This window comes from Curcuma longa, chromosome 1, assembly GCF_044706935.1.
Source record: "Curcuma longa cultivar G26 ecotype Majalengka, Jawa Barat chromosome 1, ITB_CL_G26_1.1, whole genome shotgun sequence".
NCBI classification, from domain to species: Eukaryota; Viridiplantae; Streptophyta; class Magnoliopsida; order Zingiberales; family Zingiberaceae; genus Curcuma; species Curcuma longa.
In genome coordinates, this window is record NC_133861.1 from 7875212 (window position 1) to 7896009 (window position 20798).

General features: G+C 37.6%; 3 protein-coding genes and 1 long non-coding RNA gene across 6 annotated transcripts; 3 read left to right on the plus strand and 1 right to left on the minus strand.

Moving 5' to 3' along the window:
• Positions 1 to 1293: 1293 nt before the first annotated feature.
• LOC141844108 (uncharacterized) lies at positions 1294 to 6939 on the minus strand. The gene is made up of 8 exons (XM_074732111.1): positions 6556 to 6939; positions 5138 to 5247; positions 4569 to 4625; positions 4186 to 4485; positions 3371 to 3618; positions 2963 to 3269; positions 2405 to 2678; positions 1294 to 1656 (listed from the first exon to the last, which is right to left on the minus strand). The coding sequence occupies exons 1-8, from the start codon at positions 6898 to 6900 to the stop codon at positions 1402 to 1404; spliced, it is 1896 nt and encodes a 631-aa protein (XP_074588212.1). The 5' UTR covers positions 6901 to 6939; the 3' UTR covers positions 1294 to 1401.
• Positions 6940 to 7266: 327 nt separating this feature from the next.
• Positions 7267 to 12547, plus strand: LOC141840355 (zinc finger CCCH domain-containing protein 14-like). Of its 2 annotated transcripts, none has more exons than XM_074728330.1 (3): positions 7267 to 7484; positions 7557 to 8575; positions 11568 to 12547. In XM_074728330.1, exons 2-3 carry the CDS (start codon positions 8517 to 8519, stop codon positions 12331 to 12333), a joined length of 825 nt encoding a protein of 274 aa, XP_074584431.1. In that variant the 5' UTR covers positions 7267 to 7484; positions 7557 to 8516; the 3' UTR covers positions 12334 to 12547. The 2 variants fall into 2 exon arrangements, with proteins under 2 accessions (XP_074584431.1, XP_074584423.1); XM_074728322.1 differs by having other exon boundaries at positions 8515 to 8575.
• Positions 12548 to 14088: 1541 nt separating this feature from the next.
• LOC141843299 (GTP 3',8-cyclase, mitochondrial-like) lies at positions 14089 to 17812 on the plus strand. The gene is made up of 8 exons (XM_074731365.1): positions 14089 to 14326; positions 14436 to 14501; positions 14650 to 14717; positions 15491 to 16096; positions 16192 to 16359; positions 16439 to 16630; positions 17175 to 17243; positions 17534 to 17812. The coding sequence occupies exons 3-8, from the start codon at positions 14655 to 14657 to the stop codon at positions 17615 to 17617; spliced, it is 1182 nt and encodes a 393-aa protein (XP_074587466.1). The 5' UTR covers positions 14089 to 14326; positions 14436 to 14501; positions 14650 to 14654; the 3' UTR covers positions 17618 to 17812.
• A 228-nt stretch (positions 17813 to 18040) lies between these two features.
• LOC141812532 (uncharacterized) lies at positions 18041 to 20740 on the plus strand. 2 transcript variants are annotated; one of them, XR_012600308.1, is made up of 5 exons: positions 18041 to 18106; positions 18254 to 18370; positions 18492 to 18547; positions 20072 to 20246; positions 20339 to 20740. It is a non-coding gene; the product is annotated as an uncharacterized LOC141812532 (long non-coding RNA). The 2 variants fall into 2 exon arrangements; XR_012600309.1 differs by having other exon boundaries at positions 20085 to 20246.
• Positions 20741 to 20798: the final 58 nt, after the last annotated feature.

Genomic DNA, 20798 nt, shown 5'->3' on the forward strand with positions numbered 1-20798 from the left:
CAGAAGAGGACAAGGATTCGAATCCTGGCTAAGCCAGACAATACCCTTTGACCAACTGTAGTTTCCCGATTTACCTCTTCACAGATGGTCGTGAGGTTGATCGTGTGAGACCGCTAAGTGGCGGATTCCACTTTTTTTGCAAAAAAGGAAAAGGGTAGATGAGTGCCGATCGTGTGAGACCTCTTATCCCTCTAAACGGGATAGATGAGTGTGCCTCTGGGACATAGCTGAGTTGGTTACAACAGACCGTAGCGGATTCCACTTTTTGCAGAAAAGAAAAGGGGTAGATGAGTGCCGATCATGTGAGACCTCTTATCCCTCTAAACGGGATAGATAAGTGTGCCTCTAGGACATAGCTGAATTAGTTACAACGTAACAGAGTTGCAAAAGAAGATAAGAATTCAAATCCTGACGAAGCCAAGCAATACCCTCTGACCAATTATAATTTTCCGATTTACCTTTTCATAGATGGTCGTGAGATCGATCGTATGAGATCGTTAAGATGACATATTCTACTTTTTTCAAAAAAGAAAAGGAATAGATAAGTGTCCAGATTCTCTTCTGCAAAAAGGTGGATCCGCCACCTTAGCGGCCCCACACGGTCAGCCCCACGACCATCTGTGAGGAGGTAAATCGAGAAAGTGCAATTGGTTACGACGCAGGAGGATATTGCCTGACTTCACCAGGATTCGAACCCTTGCCCTCTTCTGCAAGTCTGCTGCGTCGTAACCAACTCACCTATGCCCCGGAGGCAAATGTCCAGATTCTCAAACCTACATCAAGATACGATCACATCGAGGAAAGTTCCAACCGAAACAACATATACAAACGACATATACAATTAAACCTCAATATATATATATTTTATTAATTCACATATTCATCCGATTGATTCACATACAACCGAAACAACCGTACAATGGATCCTTTCCCCGGATCCCGCAAGCTTCGTGCACCGGGCTGTCTTTTTTTTTTTTTTTGATTTTGAAAGTACCCATCGACTATCAAAATAAATTCAAAAAACACAGATATCCACAATCCGACAATCCAACATCACCAATAATTCAAATACCATGAAAGTTCGAAAATACTCAATGTGAGAATCAAACCCTACCTGAGTTATCTGTCTTATCATTTACCATCGCACCATATTCAACTAGCTATTATTAAACCTTAATGTTCTATATATATATATATATAGAAGGCAAAGGAAAATAGATTTACAATAAATGAGAGACCCTTTTTGAATAGCTCTAGTTTAATAAAGTTTTAGGGGCTGCCAAATACAATAGAGAACCCAAACAGCATAAATTAGAAGGAGCTATTTCTTGTAATTTCATCATCAATTAGAAGGAAAAGAAAATTTTAAACTATATAAACAAACTTACCACCACCCCTCCCTCAAGATGAGCATGACAACATGCAGACGCCGGGCCGGTATGCCCATGCCGGCGGCAGCCGCGCATACTTCTCCATTCCTGGTTGCTCGTCGAATGGGCGCTCCACTAGTTTCAGAAGCCTGCGAACCTCTCCGTAGTCACCCTGCTCGGCCGCGTCGATGGCGCTTTGGCACAAGTAGTTGCGGAGGACATACTTGGGGTTGATGGAGTTCATTGTGACCTTGCGCTCATCGTCAGGGACGCCACTTGAAACCAACTTCAGAAAGCAAGAAAGCAGTAGCAATGGAAGAGTTTAGAAGGTAATCAAATTCGGAAAGAAACATCAGAGACTAGGCAAGTAAGCAAGCAAGCAACATTTTCGACCACCTGAATGGCTCAGCAAAAAGGAAAACACAGAGAATTGTCTGTCTACTGGTAAAGGATTTTACCAGGTCAGTAAATCCAACTGGTTAAACTGAATGATTTCAGCAAAAAGGATGAAAACAAAGAAATGGCACAGATCTCATCGGTTTGGACCATATTTAACTGGTTCATGGGACTTACATATGAGATGATCAAATATCACACAACTCAACCTAACTTTACAGATCAGAAATTTATTAATCTAATATTACACATTTCCTTCTAAATCTACAAAACTCTCATAAGTAGTACCATTAGCACGAATTAAACTTAGGTTAGGTTAATGGTATGCTTTCCCAGCATAAATCGCCAATTTGGTTAGCCTTGTGAATAATTAAGCCTTCTGAATGTTTGTACTACAGTGGCTAACCTTTCAAACCATTTGCTGGCAAAATAAGTAATGTGCAAACTAGGGATTTCATATCTTAGTTTATTTCTGTCAGGAACCTAATTATAAATGCAATATAATACTAAAAACCTATTTATAGTTTTATAAATAATAAATATACTAAGAGAGAATGGGAAGGATAAATGGCCAAAACAGCCAGGTTGATGGATGTTAGAAATGCTGCAAAGAGTAAAAGTGTGGCAGAAAACAATACCTCCTCAATGTATGTTTGCACCCAAGTTGTCCATGCTTCCTTCCTCTCTGGGCCGATGTCCAGCAAAGCAGCTTTAAGGGGAATAAGCAGCTCACTCTTTGGAGTAGTAGCATCGGCCTTGACATTTGAAAGCAACCGGAAGAAATTTGTGTAATCGACTTTGTCGACAGCCATGTTGTTAAGAAGGGTGCTTATGAGTTGCTTATTGTATTTGGATAGACCTAGTTTCTTGGTCATTATGGATTGGTATTCTTCCATAAACTTGTCTCCATACCTACAAAGAGGGCAATATATATCCAAATTATCAAGGTAGTGATATGCACATGTTTAAAAGTGATCAATAAAAGAATTAAATATATTACAGTGGAAAGATTAAGGATTAGAGAGAAAGCAAAAGAATATACAATGATATAATAATTGCTATAAATATTACTAGCAATGAGACTTTACTTGAAGTTCAACCAAGGATAAGATTCATATAAATAGTTGGGACAAAGAATGCTTAATGGTGATGATGATGTTATGCACATTATGATCTCATAGTGAGAGAAAAACCACCTTTCCATGGCATAGTTGGCCTCCTCTTCGCTGATCAGCTTAGCAGATGATAACGTTACTGTGAATTGTGCGATGTTCCACAAGCCGATATCAGGCTGATTTGCAAAGCAATACCTCCTTCCAGGAAGGTCTGTAGTATTTGGAGTGTAACTTGGATCGAAAGCATCTAAGAAACCAAAAGGGCCATAATCAATCGTAAGACCCAACACACTCATGTTATCTGTGTTTAAAACACCATGAGTGAAACCGACTCCCTGCCAACTTGCAACTAAAGAAGCAGTGCGCTCAGCCACCTCAACTGACCAAGCTGATAAGAAACCATTTAAAACAAAGATAATGAATTTGTAGTTATTAAGGATAGAAAAGGAAACTCATGCTTAGCACGATCTTAGTGTTGAAGATTAATACCTGCATACTTGTTGGACGTCAAATCTACCACTGAAGATCCTACTCCTCCGACCTCGAAAGACAAATCATCACTTTTGTTCATTTTTTCTATGTGAGGAAAATGGTGGCGAATGGTGTAATCTGCCAAAGTGCGAACAATTTCAAGGTCTTCTTTTCCCCTGGACGCATGGATCTGATATGAACCAAACCGAAGGAAGGACTGAGCAACACGGCAAACAATTGCACCAGGTTCGTCCTTGGGATTGCCACTACAATATCCATGAACAAACACAAGTGAACATGATATCATTACAAGAGGTTAAGATCTTTCAGTATGAGGATTTGCTATTCCAATTTACATAGCATATGCATACAAAGTAATTCCAAGCCCAGGTCAAGTAGAAAAACTAGGAGTGAAGGAAGGATTTAAAGTCTCTTAGTTATGAAAAATCCAAACATTTGACAGTATAGCCTTCATAGATATAGAGCTATTATATGACACATCAATTAAGTGCTACCATTTTTACCTCAATATAAAGTCGAATGGTAAAAAGACTGCAATTAGCAGGACATGTCTTAAAATATATCCATGAACTTCATTAGAAGTTGAAATATAGCAAATTCAATTAGATGGATGATTCTAAAAACATATATCCATATTTTCTGATATTTGCTATGCTGAAGTGCATGATAATATAATGTAGGTTCCCTATCTATACAATAAAATCAACTATGCTAACATCTACCTACAAAATGTATTATACTATGGACTACTGATAAATGTTAAATGTGAGAGTTAAGAAAAACAAATGTAAATATTTGCAGCAGTGACATACTCGTAAAACATGTCTCGATTAACAAGCTTGCCAGTAGTAACAAGGCAGAGTGCACGAGTAGTCGGGATTCCAAGTCCATGCATCGCCTCACTACAAAGAAATTCACGGATGCTACTTCGAAGTACTGCTAGACCATCTGCGAATCTACTATAAGGAGTCTTCCCAGCACCCTTGAGCTGCAACTCCCATCTTTCACCTCGAGAATTTAAGAGCTCGCCGAGAGTAATAGCACGTCCATCCCCTAACTGACCAGCCCACACCCCAAATTGGTGCCCCCCATAGCATTGCGCATAAGGTAGCCTATAAAAGATAACCTTTATATCATCTTCACAGTTGAAGAAGAGAGAGAGGTGTGCAATTGAAGTTTAGAGTTCACAACTGACCCTCCCTTCAAAGGCAATGCTCCAGAGAATATTAATGGCAAATCAGGCCGCTCAAACCTAGTAACCAAACAAAGGATGGAGTCACGATAAAAAGAATAAAACAAATGTCATATTATATGTATCCAAACTAGAACACAAACCCCAACCAACTTGCTAAAAGAATAAAACTATTAGGGTTCCCATGTATCTTTTGAGGGCTGAAAGAAAACAAAATCAGAAACTAGCCATAATATTCTAAGACAGGTTGATGCAAAAAGCCCACTGTGGCACAATTTTGTATATCTGGGTGGAAGAAAACAAGCCACATGGATAGGTCTTACTTCCTAGGAAATATTCCAAGTCAAAAAAATTGAGACATAGTAATGATACTGATGAGAGATAGAGGGGGGGGGGGCACATGCTGATTTAATTTTGGAATAGGAATCAACAAAAGGAATTTGGATCTATGCAGGTCTTCATAAAGCATTCAAATGAAAAAGTGAATGCATGTAGTTTAAGAAAAAAAATGCCAACTTTATGTATCAGAAAGAACAGAATCTTATTCAAGATAAGTCAAGAAGGATGCCTACTCTTTTGGGTCTAAATCAAGAATCTCAGCAGTTCTTTCAGACCAAGCTACAAGTTCAGGATTTTCCACTTCGGCAGATGGAGATACTTTTGTGTAACATGCATGAAGTACCTGAAACCATTTGGAAAAAGGTTTAGCTGATAGAAATTGCTAAGATGCAACCGGTGATATCCATTTTAGTTTTTTTAATAAGTGTGACTGAGCACTTATCTTGCTAAACGATGCAGTGCCACTAAGAAAGTGTTCATAAATTCCACATCTAAAAACATTAAGTTGATTTTTCATCTAGAAAACAATAACTAACTAATTCCACATTTGTAGGCTTGTTTCTGTCCATGTTCAATAACATTCCAAGTCGCAGCAAGACAGTGGTTACTTAGGTTATGTTTACTTAGGGAGGGGAACTGAAAGGGACGGAGGTGAAGGAGCGGAGGAGAGAGCTGATCCATTTGGTTTACTAGAGAGGAATGGTAGAATGAAAGAAGGAAAAAGGTATCCATTTTGGAGGAAAGAGAAGGAAGAAGATCCCTTTCTCATCCCATTCATCTTTCACCTTTTCTGTTAAATTAAACCAGGGAAAGATGCTTCTTCTCTACTCCCCTTTCCTCCCCCTCCCTCCTCCCCCCTCCACCTTTCCCTGCTCTCTCCGATTGAACATCCATTAAGTTGACAGATATACAGCATGAATCTTGTTAGATCACAGCCAATCTTATGTACTCTAGGAATAGTTGGGAACTTATTAGAGCATCTTTAAGTCATTATCTACATGCCTCAAGTTAAGCATTGAACATAGCACAAACTAACATGAAATATCTTTATAATAACAAGCCATGGTGATTGAGGCTTAAATTTGAGACATTGTATATTATGGCCGCATAAATAAGCCACCCTTTTCAGACTGAAGGAATCTGTAACAGCTTAAACTCTATTATCAAATAAACTTCAATTTGCAAGTGTTCATGCAACAAAGACCAAATTTTATGGAGAATTAACGATGAACATGGACATGATAATTACCACCTCGTCTTCAAGCTCCACAAAACCCATTACTTCACTCTCCTGCTCAGTGGCGACATTGGAGTGCGAATTTCTTGACAGAAACTAGGAAAATGAACAAACTTCCTCCTTCAAAGATAATTGAAAACATACATAATCGAGACACGCGGTTCCATTTAGCAGATGTCAGGAATTACTAACTCAAGGTTATCTCCAGCCATCAATATGCCAAATCTAGCATGACCAAGCAATATTAAAACCTTCTTGTTGTTCTTCCACAAAAAAAAAAAAGGATTTTTCCTAAGTTTCCAGAAAATACAACAAAACAAAACAACAGCCAAAGTCTCTCTCTTCCAAACGCGGATTTAAATGGGTGAAGAACTCGACAGAACGCCTATCCATGGAAGGAGAAGGGGACTTCACCTGGCGGGATATCGTGTCGGTTCTGGGATCCCCAGGCAGCTCCCTCGCGAAGGAGTGATCCCAATTCAGTTCCTCGAGCTTCAACCTCGCGGCGCCGCTACCACCATCAGCGATCGAGGCCGCAGGATCTAGCGCCCCCGTCACGGACTCCATCGATCCAACAGCAACCGAGTACCTTCGCTCTCCTGGCGCGTATCCGATCCGGCAATCGGGTCGCCGGCGCCGCGCGAGAGGGGAACCGAGTCCGACCGCTGGCCGAGGGGAAAGGCAAACGGGTCGAGAGATCGGGGAGGGGAAGAAGGAAACGAGAGGGGAGGAGAGGCGGAGGCGATGGCGCAGCTGCATCGCCTTCCTGTTGGACTTCCCCTTTTGTAGGAGGCGATCTCGAACGGTGCGAAAGGAGAAGAAGTGCGGAGTCCTAACGGAGGCGGTCAAAGCGACCGGTCGGGCCGAACCAGTTAGATCTCAAATCCGTCCGAAAGAAGCCGGGTTCATTTACCGGTTCAGTGAAAATGTTGGCACTGCATCAATCGTCTGGCCGATTCACCTGCCGTGCACGTGACCACACGTGAAGTTCCACTCCTCGACGCGGATAATTTATCATGATGCAGCACGCAATCCACTACGCTTCATTTGAAATCTGACGGTGTGAGTTCTTGCTATAAATACCCGTCTCACTACCGACATGCCACTGCTCTCATTCTACCTAGCTGTTCTTCCGCCGTCCTGCGCCCCCACAAACCCTAGCTAGGGTTCTTCCCAATTTCTCGCCCTAACTTCACGTCCAAATCTTTCTCCGATAACGCAACCCTTCGTTTCTCTGTTTCTTTTTGATTCAGATCCGTTCGTCGGCGCCATGGATGTGGCTCGCAAGAGAGGGAGGCCGGATGCCACCGATGGGAATGGTGTTGATTTGAAGCGGAGTAAAGGTGATTAGTCTTACCTTCGATATCTGTTTGCTATTCCTGTTCTTTTCTCTCATTGTTCATCCGTTTTGATAGGTTGGTCATATGATTAGGCAATCTGGCTTGCGTTGTGCTAAGGCGTCCCCCCTTCCCCCTCTTTCCATCTTTTATTCCATGCTCTTTTTACCACCATCTCAGTGTCTCTAGCTCTCATTGATGGTTTATGTTGTCTTCTGCAGTAGCATTTTAACGCACGCTTCTTGTTTGTTATTTTCCCGTAAAATTAAAAAACGTTTCTCTAAGTAAACCACAAAGCATGCAATTTATTACTTCTTCCTGAAGTTCTAATTACATGCTTGCGCTTTCATTAAGTGCAGTTCTTGATTTTTTTTCCTTCAAAATTGTCGTTGCAAGTTGATTTTATGTATTGTTATTAGAACGGCAGTTACCATATTATTTTGACACTTTCTAATCTTAAATAGTAATCCTTAACGTAAATTGGTTGTTCGCATCATCTACTTCAGCAAGCCATTTTGGATGGCTGTTTCCTGTATGAACTTGAAATTTTAATTGGAAATTTCTCATCTAAACTTTCTCTTGGTTCCCAAAGAGGATGCTTGTCTATTATGTTAGTATTGTAAGAAACTTCAAAGATTACAGGGGCATCCCATTTTTCCCCCTTCTAAACTCATAAGCTCTGTGCAGCATTAATATTTGAAATTGATATCATTGTGCTTCAAATCGATGCCATTGCAGGGGCCTCATTATTGTGACAGTCGGATTGACTGCAGGATAAAACTTGTATCCAAAATTATATAATCTAAATCTGAAGGCTATAGCTTCTTATCATAGCGCTGTAAAACTTGATTCAGAGTTTGATAATTCAAATCAAACATATATCATATCTATTAGATCATAATATTTTTCAGTTTTCTAAGTTATTGTTTCTTTGTTCTATTAGTTTTTATTCCTAAAGGTGTCTTCAATTAATGTTTGAGCTATCAAGAGTAAATGTTCAGATCTTAACTGAGGACACATAATTAATGTTATACAGAAATGGACTCATTCCAACCTGCTATAGGAAGTAAATCGAAGCCATGCACCAAGTTTTTCAGGTTCAAATCTTAACTTTTCTAAAATAAACATCTGTATTTATATAATAGTGGAAATAAAATTCTTTGAATTCATTTTTTAACTGTTTTAATGCTAATGCATACAGAATGTGTTCTAAGAAACTGACTAATACAGAGTAAACTGATATTCACGGGAATACTATCACTCAAAATTCTTAAGCAATGTAAAACGACATTTTAACCAATAAGCAAGTAAATTATGTGATTACTATTCATAATGTTTTCTACTTCTTTAAGTATTGACGTTTTTCTCTTTCCCATAACATACTGATTTCTATCCCAATTCGTATTAATTACATGATTCAATCTAAAACATATTTTTTAGACTAAAAATCACATGGATATTACCTGACAAAAACATGACATAGGTTCATTATCTCAGTTATCATATTGTACAAGTTAATAATTTTATCAAAATTAACTAAATCTAAAGATTTAAAGGTTCACAGTTTGTCTTCATTGTTTGTGTGATTTTAGCAATTAAGTAATGAGATCGCACTATTGTCTACCTCAATTTAGTTTTTCCTGCTTAATGGGTTTGGATGGTTCTTACTTAACTCTACTGCTTAATGGGTTTGGATGGTTCTTACTTAACTCTATTCATCCAACAAGTTTGTTATTTCCTAGTCGAATCTCTATTGAATATTTATGATCTGTAGGTGGAGTTCCCATGTCACTATATAAGCTCATCTTGATCTTATTTCATTTGTGAGATCTATAAATTTTACCACTTCGTTGCTGTTTTAGGCACAATTTCCTACAAAGAAGGAAAGGCTCCTGGGGAAAAGATTCCCCAGATGCTACTTCTCCATTTGCTTAGGCAGTAGCAGAGACAGGGAAGGAAGAGGCTGGCTATTCCCCTCATTTTTTGAAAAACTACAAATTAAACAATTTCAATGTTTTAAATATTATTTTTCCCCCTTTCTTTTTCTTTCTTTCCAAGCAATTTCAGACTAGGCAAATAGTTCCCTATCCCTTCCAATTTTTTTCGTGGCTATTTTCCTAGCTAGAAGGAACTGCCACTTGAGTTGCAAACAAAACCTTGCTCAATTGAGACAGATGAAGCTGGTCCACAATGATGTTGGTTTTAGATATGTTTCTAATCTCCATGCAAACAAGTAGATTGGATTTTTTGGCATTTTCTATAATTTGGTTGGATTATCAGGTTGTGACATCTTATTTCTTCAATTAGACTTTGATTCAAAGAGAATATTCATCTACTATCTTGGCCACAGTGACATAGAAATACATTGTCTTGATTCAGAGATCTAAAGAAATTCTACCTTTGCATGCTCAATACCTATTCCTATCTAGAGTGTGGAGGTACAATTCGTGTGCTATAATATTACATTGCTCTGAAAAGATTAACTGTATGATTTTGCTATTGCACAGTGCATGATCTACGGTTTGCAGTGGTGTCCCCTGTACTTAAATGATTCATGGAAAATACAACCACAATATTCTATTAGTCAGTGACCCTTCAACTGATAGTTGCCATTGGTCTAGGTGAACAACTGGTCGACAATGGTCATCCCTTCAAAGTTGGTGGCTTAAACTATTTGTTTGTTAATTCTATTTCTACTGTTCTGGTATTAGACTGGGAATTATGACACTGTAAACTCAGTCTTCAGATTTGGAAACAAGTTCAATTTGGGGTTGGGGAATTGGTATCATTTCAGAATTGTGTAATAATTATATGATTTTAAATATAAGAAGTGGAATTCCTACCACTTTCTCTCTTAAACTGGAACTGCATTACAATTGGAGTTTTTAATTCAAAAGAATTGTGATCTAATATTGAAAATATGAAATTGAAAATTTCTTCCCATCAGGAATTGATGCAGAACTAGCTACTATGTTGTTTGTTGAAATGAAGACTGAAGCACAATTTTATAGGAATTGTTATTCCCTTTGCATCATAAAGAATAACTATTCCACATTGCATTCTGGAATAATTAATTCCTCTTATATTATGAACAAGTAAAGGAATTTGAAGGTACCTATCATGTTGGACAACTTCGGCAGGTCGGGTAGGCCCAGAAGACTAGTTGGGTTTGGCCAAGCTTGGTAGACTTGTTAGGCTAAGTTGGGTAGATCAGTGATCAGTGAGTCAATCAAGTTGAATCATTGGTTGATCTATTCACGGAGGGCTGATTGGAGTGGTGGATACAAACTGATTGGGTAGAATTGGTCAGGTTACCTGTCGGGCCTGTTGGGCTAGGTAGATCAATCGAGCAAAGCTCTGAAGTTCATGCAGACTGAGCAAACTGACCTGAATATGTATTATGAATGCCAAGTAGGCTGGACAAACCAGTCTGATTGGAAGGGGAGCAGATCAGGCAGGAAGGACCAGTAGGCTGATTACAGTAAGGTGGGCTAGTGAAGACAAGCAGATTGGGGGCAGAAGGGTTGGTTGGGTGGATTTCACTGGTTGGGCCTGTGGGGATGAGCCAGGTAGGCTCGACTGGTTGGGGTAATTAGATCAGTAGGGCTTGGTGAGCAGAGTGCCAGCTAGATGAGACAGAAATTATTTTAAGTAGGGGCATTATGTCATTATTATTTAGGAGGCTTCTACTACAATTCAAGCATAGTAATTGATATGAATTGTCTATTTCCATTAGAAACCATTTCTATTTTATTCTTGAAACCAAACTGACCATACAAATTAGCAGCAACAGCTGTTCTTGCAGATCCATTTCACTCGAATTGTAGTAATAATCAATGTATTGCATCCTTTTGATGAACTTTCCTTAAGCATTAGGAGTAACATTTTTATTGCGTGGTGTTTGCTGAATATCTTTCAAAATAATTGCTTCAGCGTCTGCACAGTGTTGCATCATTTTTTTATGTCGTTTGTAGATTTGTTAGGAGACCTCGTATTGATACCAGTGTCGTTTAATTTATTTTTGTGTTTTGTGGATGTTTATTTTCTTGCTATGTAAATAGTTTCCTACACTGAGTTACTACTTTGCAGCACTGCTGGTTGCCCCTACGGCGAGGGTTGTCATTTTCTCCACTATTTCCCCGGGGGTGTTCAGGCTGTGCAACAGATAACCGGCCTGGGGAACTTGCCATTTGTGCTGCCTGTGACAAACCCAGTTGCCCTTCCACCCTTTCAAAATGCTGCTTCTGCTCCCATTATAAAGACCCGTCTGTGCAACAAATACAGCACTGCTGAAGGTTGCAAGTTCGGAGAGAGATGTCGTTTCGCCCACGGCGAGTGGGAACTTGGCAAACCCGTCTTATCATCCAATGATGCCCCAATCACAGCGCCTCCATCTTTGGGAGTTGGAAGGCCAGGGCTTCGGTTTGAACCGACACCGCATAGTGTGCATCTAGCTGCCAGCTTTGGAGCCACTGCCACTGCAAAGATAAGTGTCAATGCATCCCTTGCAGGCATCATAATCGGTAAGGGCGGAGTCAATACTAAGCAGATATGCCGCCAGACTGGAGCAAGGTTATCGATACAGGACCATGATTCAGATTCGAGCCTCAAAAACATCGAGATGGAAGGAACTTTTGATCAGATCAACCAGGCTAGCGCAATGGTAAAAGATCTCATCATGAACATCACTGCTAGCACTATACTGCCAGCCAGGAATCCTGCTGCATCCACAACTGCTCTCGGGAACAACTTCAAGACCAAAATTTGTGATAACTTTACTAGAGGTTCCTGCACTTACGGCGATCGATGCCATTTCGCTCATGGAGACAGCGAGCTGCGCAAAGTCCCTGTGTGATGGTACCAGGTAACAGGTAAGGTATGGCAATTTGTGTTGCATTTTGCCATCATCTGCCATTTTTGAATTGTGAGGAGGTAGAAACGTTTTAGATGCTTAGCATCCATGCAATCTTAGACCGTTTAGGGGCTCTTAAATCCTAATGCTAATTCACACTGCCATATTCTGTTCCTGATTGTTGTTCTTTTAGTTTCTCAATGAATTTTTGTCTGAAGTGTACGAGTACTTTCATATTGATACGAGTACTTTCATATTGATTATGTAGCTTGCTTTTATCACCACCAACTGTTAGCATTGATGGCATTGCTTACTGGCAGGCTATATCAATCCCATTTTATTATGGTCATGCAATGTTATTTTATTTTTAATGAGCTAATTCTATTTCTAATTAGAGTTTAAAATTAAATACATGATTTAAAATTTTTTACATTCTTTTCTTTTATATGCATAATTTTTAGGTTTTACTAAATTAGATGTCTCTCATCATCTTTTTGTTTTTTTGTGAGAAACAGGCTTTAAATATCTTGAGTTCATAAAAGAAGCTCAGAGTTGTGAATTATTATCATTATTGTCCTTTGACGTTATTTACTTTTATAAATTGAAATTCTTGATTAGGCTTACATCTTCAATTATGAAGTTTGATTGAGATTCATTTTATTTTCAACAATTTGCAATTTTACATATTTTAAAAATCCAGTTTTTATTAGCTCCTTTTAATTTTCAATTTTTGTGTGTCGCCAATATATTTTGTTATTGAACCAAATTAATAGTTTGAATGCTAAGTTTAGATGAAAAAAGATAAGGAAATCAAGATGAAGGGAAAGGAATTTAAGACGGAAAAAAAGCAATTTATTGAATTATGTAGTTAAAATTTTGAAATATCTAAATTAAGTAGATAAGTTTTAAAATTATCAAATAAGGTATTTGATATTCATTTTGGCTCTCTGCGTTTGTATATTCGTCGATATTAATTGTTATAGTGTTGTAATTGATTCAGTATGTTTTTATGATCATGATCAATTTTAATCGATTGTTATAGTGTAGTAATTATCGATTAAATTTTTTTAGAAAGAGTAGAGTCTCTTAGTCAATTAAAAAATATTATATCTTCTTAAAGAGTAGAGCTTAAGAATCTTTTAAAAAATTATTACTTTCAATACTATTTATCACATTGATATTGAGAGTATGGATGCATTCAATAACATTGCTCAAGACATAGATTCTTGTTCTATGTAATTTCGAGGTTATAGTTATTTTTAAGACAAAATCCATTTTAACTATTTGGAAAAAAAATCATCGGATTAAAAAAATAGTGGAAAATTGATTAAAAATAATAAAAAAACGTAAAGAGGCTAATTATTATCTTATCCTATCCGTCGCAGTGGATAAGAGTTGTTGTTCTGTCGGTATCTTTTCCATTTAGAGAAAACTCCAAAACACCTTTATCCTGTCTCATTTATGTTCCATTTTTATGTCATATATATAATTTTGATGAATTATGTTCCATTTTTATCTTGTCTCAATTGCTCCATTTTATATTTAAAAAATGAAAATAAATGTGATTGTTAAATGATAAGATGTTTAATTAATTTTTTATTTTATTGCTTTTAATGGTGTATAACAATTTTTGATAGAGGAAGACAGCAGCTCACTTTAATGAATAATAATACACTCCAACATAAATAGCCTAAAAGGTAGGAATGAGTCCATTTATGGAAGTTGAGAAGTGGCCATCGCAGCCGAAGAGGTGGAGGCGTCGATGTCGGTGGCTTTCTTATTAAATAGCATTGCATTTTGAGCACTCCTGGCCAAGGCTGCCACGGATCATCGCCGTCGACGCCCTCCCTCGCCGTAGTCGCCCCACGGAGGAAGAGGAGGGTGCGCTCGGTTTTGCAATGCGAAGAGAAGCGAGTGGATTGAATATAGGAGGAAGACGACCCACGTACTCAAGGCCAATCCGAAACCGGCAACGCATCTATAAGTAGGGAGAGAGGTAACATAACTAAATTCGAAAGTCATTTTTGGCACATTGCGATTAACGAGTAAAAGGCGAGCCGTGTGCGAATGCTCCGACGAATTAACTCAACTTGCTTCTTTCTTAGTCGCCTCGAATTCCTCTTCCATGCTTTGAGTCATCCAGCAAGTGCGTTTCTCCCTAAAGAAAAAGAGTAAGTTTCTACTAATTCTTTTCGTCGGGTTTTATTCAACTCTAATTTGTGCCAGAAAAATTATCCTTGGATTTGTTTGGTGTTTTGCGTGAATGGACTCAGGAGATCTGAAGTTCATTTTTTGTTGTTGTTGTTGTTTTTTGTTTAGCTAGCATGAGGGGACGGGTTCTGGATCTCCTTCGCCGCGGTTTTCTATCGCAAAAATCCAATTTTTGGGTAATGTCACGAACCTCCATTCTTCTTCTTCTTCTTCTTCTGTTGTTGTTATATGTTTTTTATAGAAAAGAAAAGAGTAAACGAAAGAGTTCACTCTGAACCAGATGAGCCAAAAAGCTACAACAATGAACTTCATTCCTTTGTTGTTGCCAGGCCAGACTTGCTCATCTCTCTTAGTACCAAAAAAAAAGAAAAAAAGAAAAAAAACTGAACTCATTGGAGAGACACTATGCAATTCTGTGTTTTTTGGAGGAGGGAATTAGGAGATAAATAAAGTTGTTTAAGTGAAGAAAAATGGAAAGCTATGAATTGTATTACTATATCTTGCCATTCTATATTCTTCTCATTTAAACAGAAAACTGTGTATCAGAATTATCGAGATGCTAAAACTTATTTTCTTCAATTTCTTCGCAATTTGAGCAAAAGTAGATGGATGAGCTGATGGAATTAAACCAGTGTGTGGTGCGTTAACTTTTTTGTTCCTTGCAATATTCATGTTTGTGGTTTTATTAAACTGTTTTCCTTTTTTAAACAACTTTAATGACTTATACATTACAGTGTATGTCTCCCATGATACCGGTGCCAATATTGGCATTCAGTTTTTGTAGCGGGTAACTGAACATACTTAGCTTACCAAGTATGTTTCTTTGTCATAATGGAGTTTTTATGTGACTTGAGAAGACCTGCAGAATGCATTCCTTGATATAAGAGCATGTGATGCAACTAGCAATTAATTTTAAGTTTGGTCTTATAACTTTTTGTTCCATGAACAGGTTGATGGCCATAAACTTGAATACAGTTGTCTTACAACTGTTAATGGACTAAGCTGTTCAAGGTCAATGGCAACTGCAACTTCTAGTGATATTTTATCTAAAGTGCCACCAAAAGTTACATATAACCCTCTGTCTGATATGCTGGTTGATTCATTTGGGAGGTTCCATAATTACTTGAGGATTTCATTGACAGAACGTTGCAATCTCCGTTGCCAGTATTGCATGCCAGAGGAAGGTGTCGAACTTACACCTAATTCTGAGCTCCTTTCACATGATGAAATCATTCGACTTGCAAGTCTCTTTGTTACTTCTGGAGTGGATAAAATTAGGTTGACAGGAGGAGAACCTACAATTAGGAAAGATATAGAAGACATATGTTCAAGTCTTTCCAACTTAAAAGGTCTAAAAACACTTGCTATGACCACCAATGGGATAGTTCTTTTGAAGAAGCTTCCGAGATTGAAGGATTGTGGTGTTAATGCTATAAATATTAGTTTGGACACATTGATTCCAGCTAAGTTCGAGTTCATTACTAGACGGAAGGGTCATCAGAAGGTCATGGAATCCATAAATGCTGCAGTAGAACTTGGATACAATCCTGTGAAGGTATCATTAATACATTTTAAGAATCTTTCTTGCCAATTTTTCTTGTTAGAGTGACTTTTTATGCATAATGGAATGGTCTCTGTTTGCTTTATCAGATAAATTGTGTTGTCATGCGTGGGCTAAACGACGATGAGATTTGCGATTTTGTAGAGATGACCAGAGAGAAACCCATCAATGTTCGTTTTATTGAGTTCATGCCATTTGATGGGAATGTATGGAATGACAAAAAGCTTGTTCCTTATGCAGAGATGCTGGATAGAGTGGTAAGGTAGATTTCTGCCAGATATTTGTGTTGCCAGCTTAGCTGTGTTATGATAAATTCCTCAGTAAAACTCCATGCAGAGACAGAGGTTCAAAAATGTAGAGAGGTGTAAGGATCACCCTACTGATACAGCGAAAAATTTCAAGATCGAAGGTCACTGTGGAACTATCTCATTTATTACATCAATGACCGAGCACTTTTGTGCCGGTTGCAATAGATTAAGACTCTTAGCAGATGGAAACTTCAAAGTATGTCTGTTTGGTCCATCAGAGGTATGGCATTTACAATGAATCTTTGCCTATTCATTTAACTTTTTTTTCCCCTTCAATTTGTTCTTTTATTTCATTTAGCTTGTATATTGTCTTGGATGTCGTTTATAAGACTATCTTCTACATCTGAGATTTTGTTCTTCCACATATTATTTATCAGTTGATACTGAAGAAGAATGTTGTAGTTCGATAGCAATTATGATCAGATATACATGTTCGAGTAAGAAAAGATCTTCCATAAGATGTTAAAAACATTGTCTCTAGATGGATCATGCATTTGCTTATTCAACATATTGTTTACCATCTAATACCTTGGTGCCGTTCCTTATTACATGTATCAAACAAGAACTGCCATTTTTATATAGGAATGAAAATGTTATCAATGCAATGGACATTGTTTACTCTAGGTAGCATGTATAGGCTTTCTAATATGGAAGTTAGCTGACCATCTTCTGACTTAACCTACTTCAAACATTCAAATAGTAGGGTTATCACTATATGTAGCCTTTCCTTACTGGATATTAACCGAATAGTCACTTTTATATAGGTGAGTTTGAGAGATCCATTGCGTGCTGGTGTCGATGACCTCAAGTTGAAGGAAATTATCGGAGCCGCGGTATGTACGACTCTCGAGCACATAAGTTTCCCCAATTGAAATTTTTTTGAAAATAGCTTTTTTTAGGATGTATTCTGGACTACGTTACTTGTGATTAAGATGCATCATGAACTTTCTATCATGAACTAAATTATATTTGGTCTAACTACATGAATCTTTTCCCTCCATTGAGTTATATAAAAGTTTGGAGTAGATGAAGAGGATTGAAAAGATAAAAGTTGCTTCCATGCATTTAGTGTTGTATGTTGTTGTTCATCTCAAGAGAATTTACATCACCACTTTCTTATCAGGTAAAGAGGAAGAAAATTGCGCATGCTGGGATGTTTGATCTAGCAAAAACGGCGAATAGGCCTATGATTCATATCGGCGGTTGAAGTGATTGTATTTTAGTTACTTGAAAGCCTAGTTACTAGTAAACTGTATGGTGTTAAGAATAAGAAGGAAACACTGCCTTCATCATTCTGTTATATGTTAAGATTAAGTAGTTACCTTTGATGATCCCTGCAATTCTAAGGGTATCTTAGCAAAGTAAGTAAACTTTAGTGGGTGAACTGAAATTTCTCTCAATTTTAAACGGAATAAAAAACAAATTGTTTTTTTATTAAAAAATCTGAATTAAAAATTTGGATTTCGGTTTTGTCTGTCCGCTGTGTGTCCAGACCCTTCTAGAAACTTCTACAATTAAATGATTAGTACTAAAAATATTCCCTGATTGTGGGACCGCGACGGGCCCTGTAAGCTCACCGAGTAAGGAGGCGGGTATCTGTTTATTTGATTGGTAGAAGAATTATTCCTCTATATAATAAACCCTCTCTTTCTTCCTCTCTTTTCGAATCGCTCTTCTTCTCCACGCGTTGCTTCAGGTGATCATCGATCGGTCTCTTGGATCCTCTCTTTCTCTGACTCTGAATCGCTCGCATCCCTTTGTTTTTCCGATTTCTTGGTGGTTGTTTGGGTCTAGGTTTGCTCCAGTCGTGTTTTGATCTTCTTTTTTGTTCTTGTTCTTGTAGGTTTCGATTCTTGATCGACTGGCATACGATGTTTGCCGCTTGCAGGTGATCCTTGGAAGTTGAATCGTGGTGCTATTCCGGAGTTTGGCGGCGCTCTCGAAGGTCCGCTCTCGCCTGGTGAGTTTCTTGTTGGAGACTTTGCAGATGTTGTTTTCGTAATAGTTTGGTAATTGATCGTTTTGTGGGTTGGTGGTCGTTTCTGATTTGTGCCCTTTGTGATCTTTGCTTCTGGGCACAGCATTCGACTCATTGGGCTCGATGGTATGGTTGCGAGTTCAGCGTTCGCCGGATCTTGTGAGTTTTCTTCTCGTGATTAGTTTGGGGAATTTCTCCTGATATTAATTGTGTGGGTATTTTATATTAGGGTTTTTGCTCGTTTAATTTTCCTTTTGATGGACACATTCATGTGTTCCACAGACTGAACGAACAAGTGGATGCAAAAGTCTTTGTTTGCATTTTCGATTCCATAAATTTGAGGAATTCCCTTTTTTATTATAGATACGTGGGAACAAGATCTTTAATTGCCAAAAGTTTTGAGAATTATAATCCCTTGTCTGCATTACTTGCTTTTTTCTGTTTGGTTAATGATTTATTCTCTTGATGCAAAGTATAAAGACAATTTAGTAAAATACCACTCCCTGTTTCTTTAAACACAAGAATTGAGATTTAAATTCATAGGAATTTGTTTTGGTATTAAATTTGAATCTTGTCGTTTAGGAGTTGGTCCACTAAAGTTGGGGTTTCTGCTTACAAGGTGAAGTTAATTGATGGACCGGCATTAAATATATCTTCAATAAACATGACCTAATCCAACAACTATGGACAACTAAGGATCTCTAATCCTTTTGGTGATTCAAGTAGCCACTGTCACGAACTGTATAAATGAGATTACTAATTAACTTGTCAAGCCTAATCACTTGTCCAAATTCTTAAGCCCAAGTTAATAGTAGCTCAATCATATACAAATATAGACCCTTTTATTTGCCCACTATTCACCTTATAAGATTAGATGTGACAATCTCCATCACTTGAGGTTTCACATTCCTATCATAAACTAAAGTTCAATTCATGGTCAAAATCATCCCTATGAGTGGCATGTGAGGCCCAATGTTGGCTTTGCTACGGCACGAGAATCCCTTTTCAACATCTCACCATTTATAGGATTAAGTTTGCTTTGATACTTGATGTCGCAACCTATATATATGAGAGAACTGACCAATTAATATGTCATGCTCAACCGCTAACCTAAAATTCTTAAGCACAAGTTACTGATAACTCACTTATCTAAGCTTGTAAACTCCATTTATTTGACTGCCTTTCACCATACATGACCAAATTAGAGTATCATTCTCTTATGTTGACCCTTGCTGAACATTCAAGTCACTTCATGCATTTCCTATGTTAACAGATTCACATTCTTCATTCACCTTAAGTTCATTGCAACTTCCGTTTATAGTGGCTGTTAACAAAGCACTTTGTTTTGTCAATTTTACTTGTAAAATTATCTACTTCTGTTCTTGTAAAATCTTTTTTTAAAAAATAAAAGATTCTGGTTGATTGTATTGCTCATTCATTCATGTTCTCTTTGCCGGATCTTCACTCTCAGCTGGAAGAACTTATTCTATAACAGCAGGTTTCATATTTTCTCTTAAGAAAAAGTTTCTTTGTGATATGGTCCACATACTAAAGTTTCTTCACTCTCAGCTGCATGCGAAAGTTGTTATTCAACTTGCAAAAATAATTTTCTTTGTTATTCAAGTTATTGAATTTTAGATATTTCCACATGTTTTTTGTAACTCAACCATGTTTATAACAAAGCTGATGGAGACAGTTTTGGAATGATGGAGACATGAATCAAAGGACTAATGTAATTGAGACATGATTAGCTTGCATGTGGTACCTTGTAATGGTGGAATGAGAGGAATAGCAGGACTGCTATGGGAAACATCATTACATGATCCGGATGAGGGACATTCTCATAGATCCATATAAGGTTATTTTAGAATTTTATTTCTAATTTCATAGGTTTCGAACTGACAATTTGTTCGATGATTATTTTGTCCTAAATATTTGGTATTAGTGCAGCTTATACGGAGCAAAAATTTTCAAAGGAAAGATACAATTTTTCGGTAAGCACAGATTTTTAAAATTATGATGATTAAATTGCCCGATAACCTATTCTTTTGGTTGGTGGGAATATCACAGTAATGAATCCCCATGGTACCTACCTCACTTCAATTTTTACTTAATGCAATTTTTGCATGATTGCTTGTGATAAGCATCAATCATTTCTAAACTGTCCGTTTTTGCATCTTAAATTTTTTGATAGAAATCTATTTATTAACTTGTCTTCGGTTGTGCTATTTCTCCGCCACAACATGGTTTTCATGTCATTTATAGTGAAAAAGACAACAATGTAAGATCAAAAACTTTCGTGCCTTGTTCTTTATATCTAAAAAGATGTGATGTATGTTTAATAATAGTTGTTTCTGGTAGAAGTATCTTCAAATTTGCATTTGTTTCTTAATTGTGGAATGTGCAACTG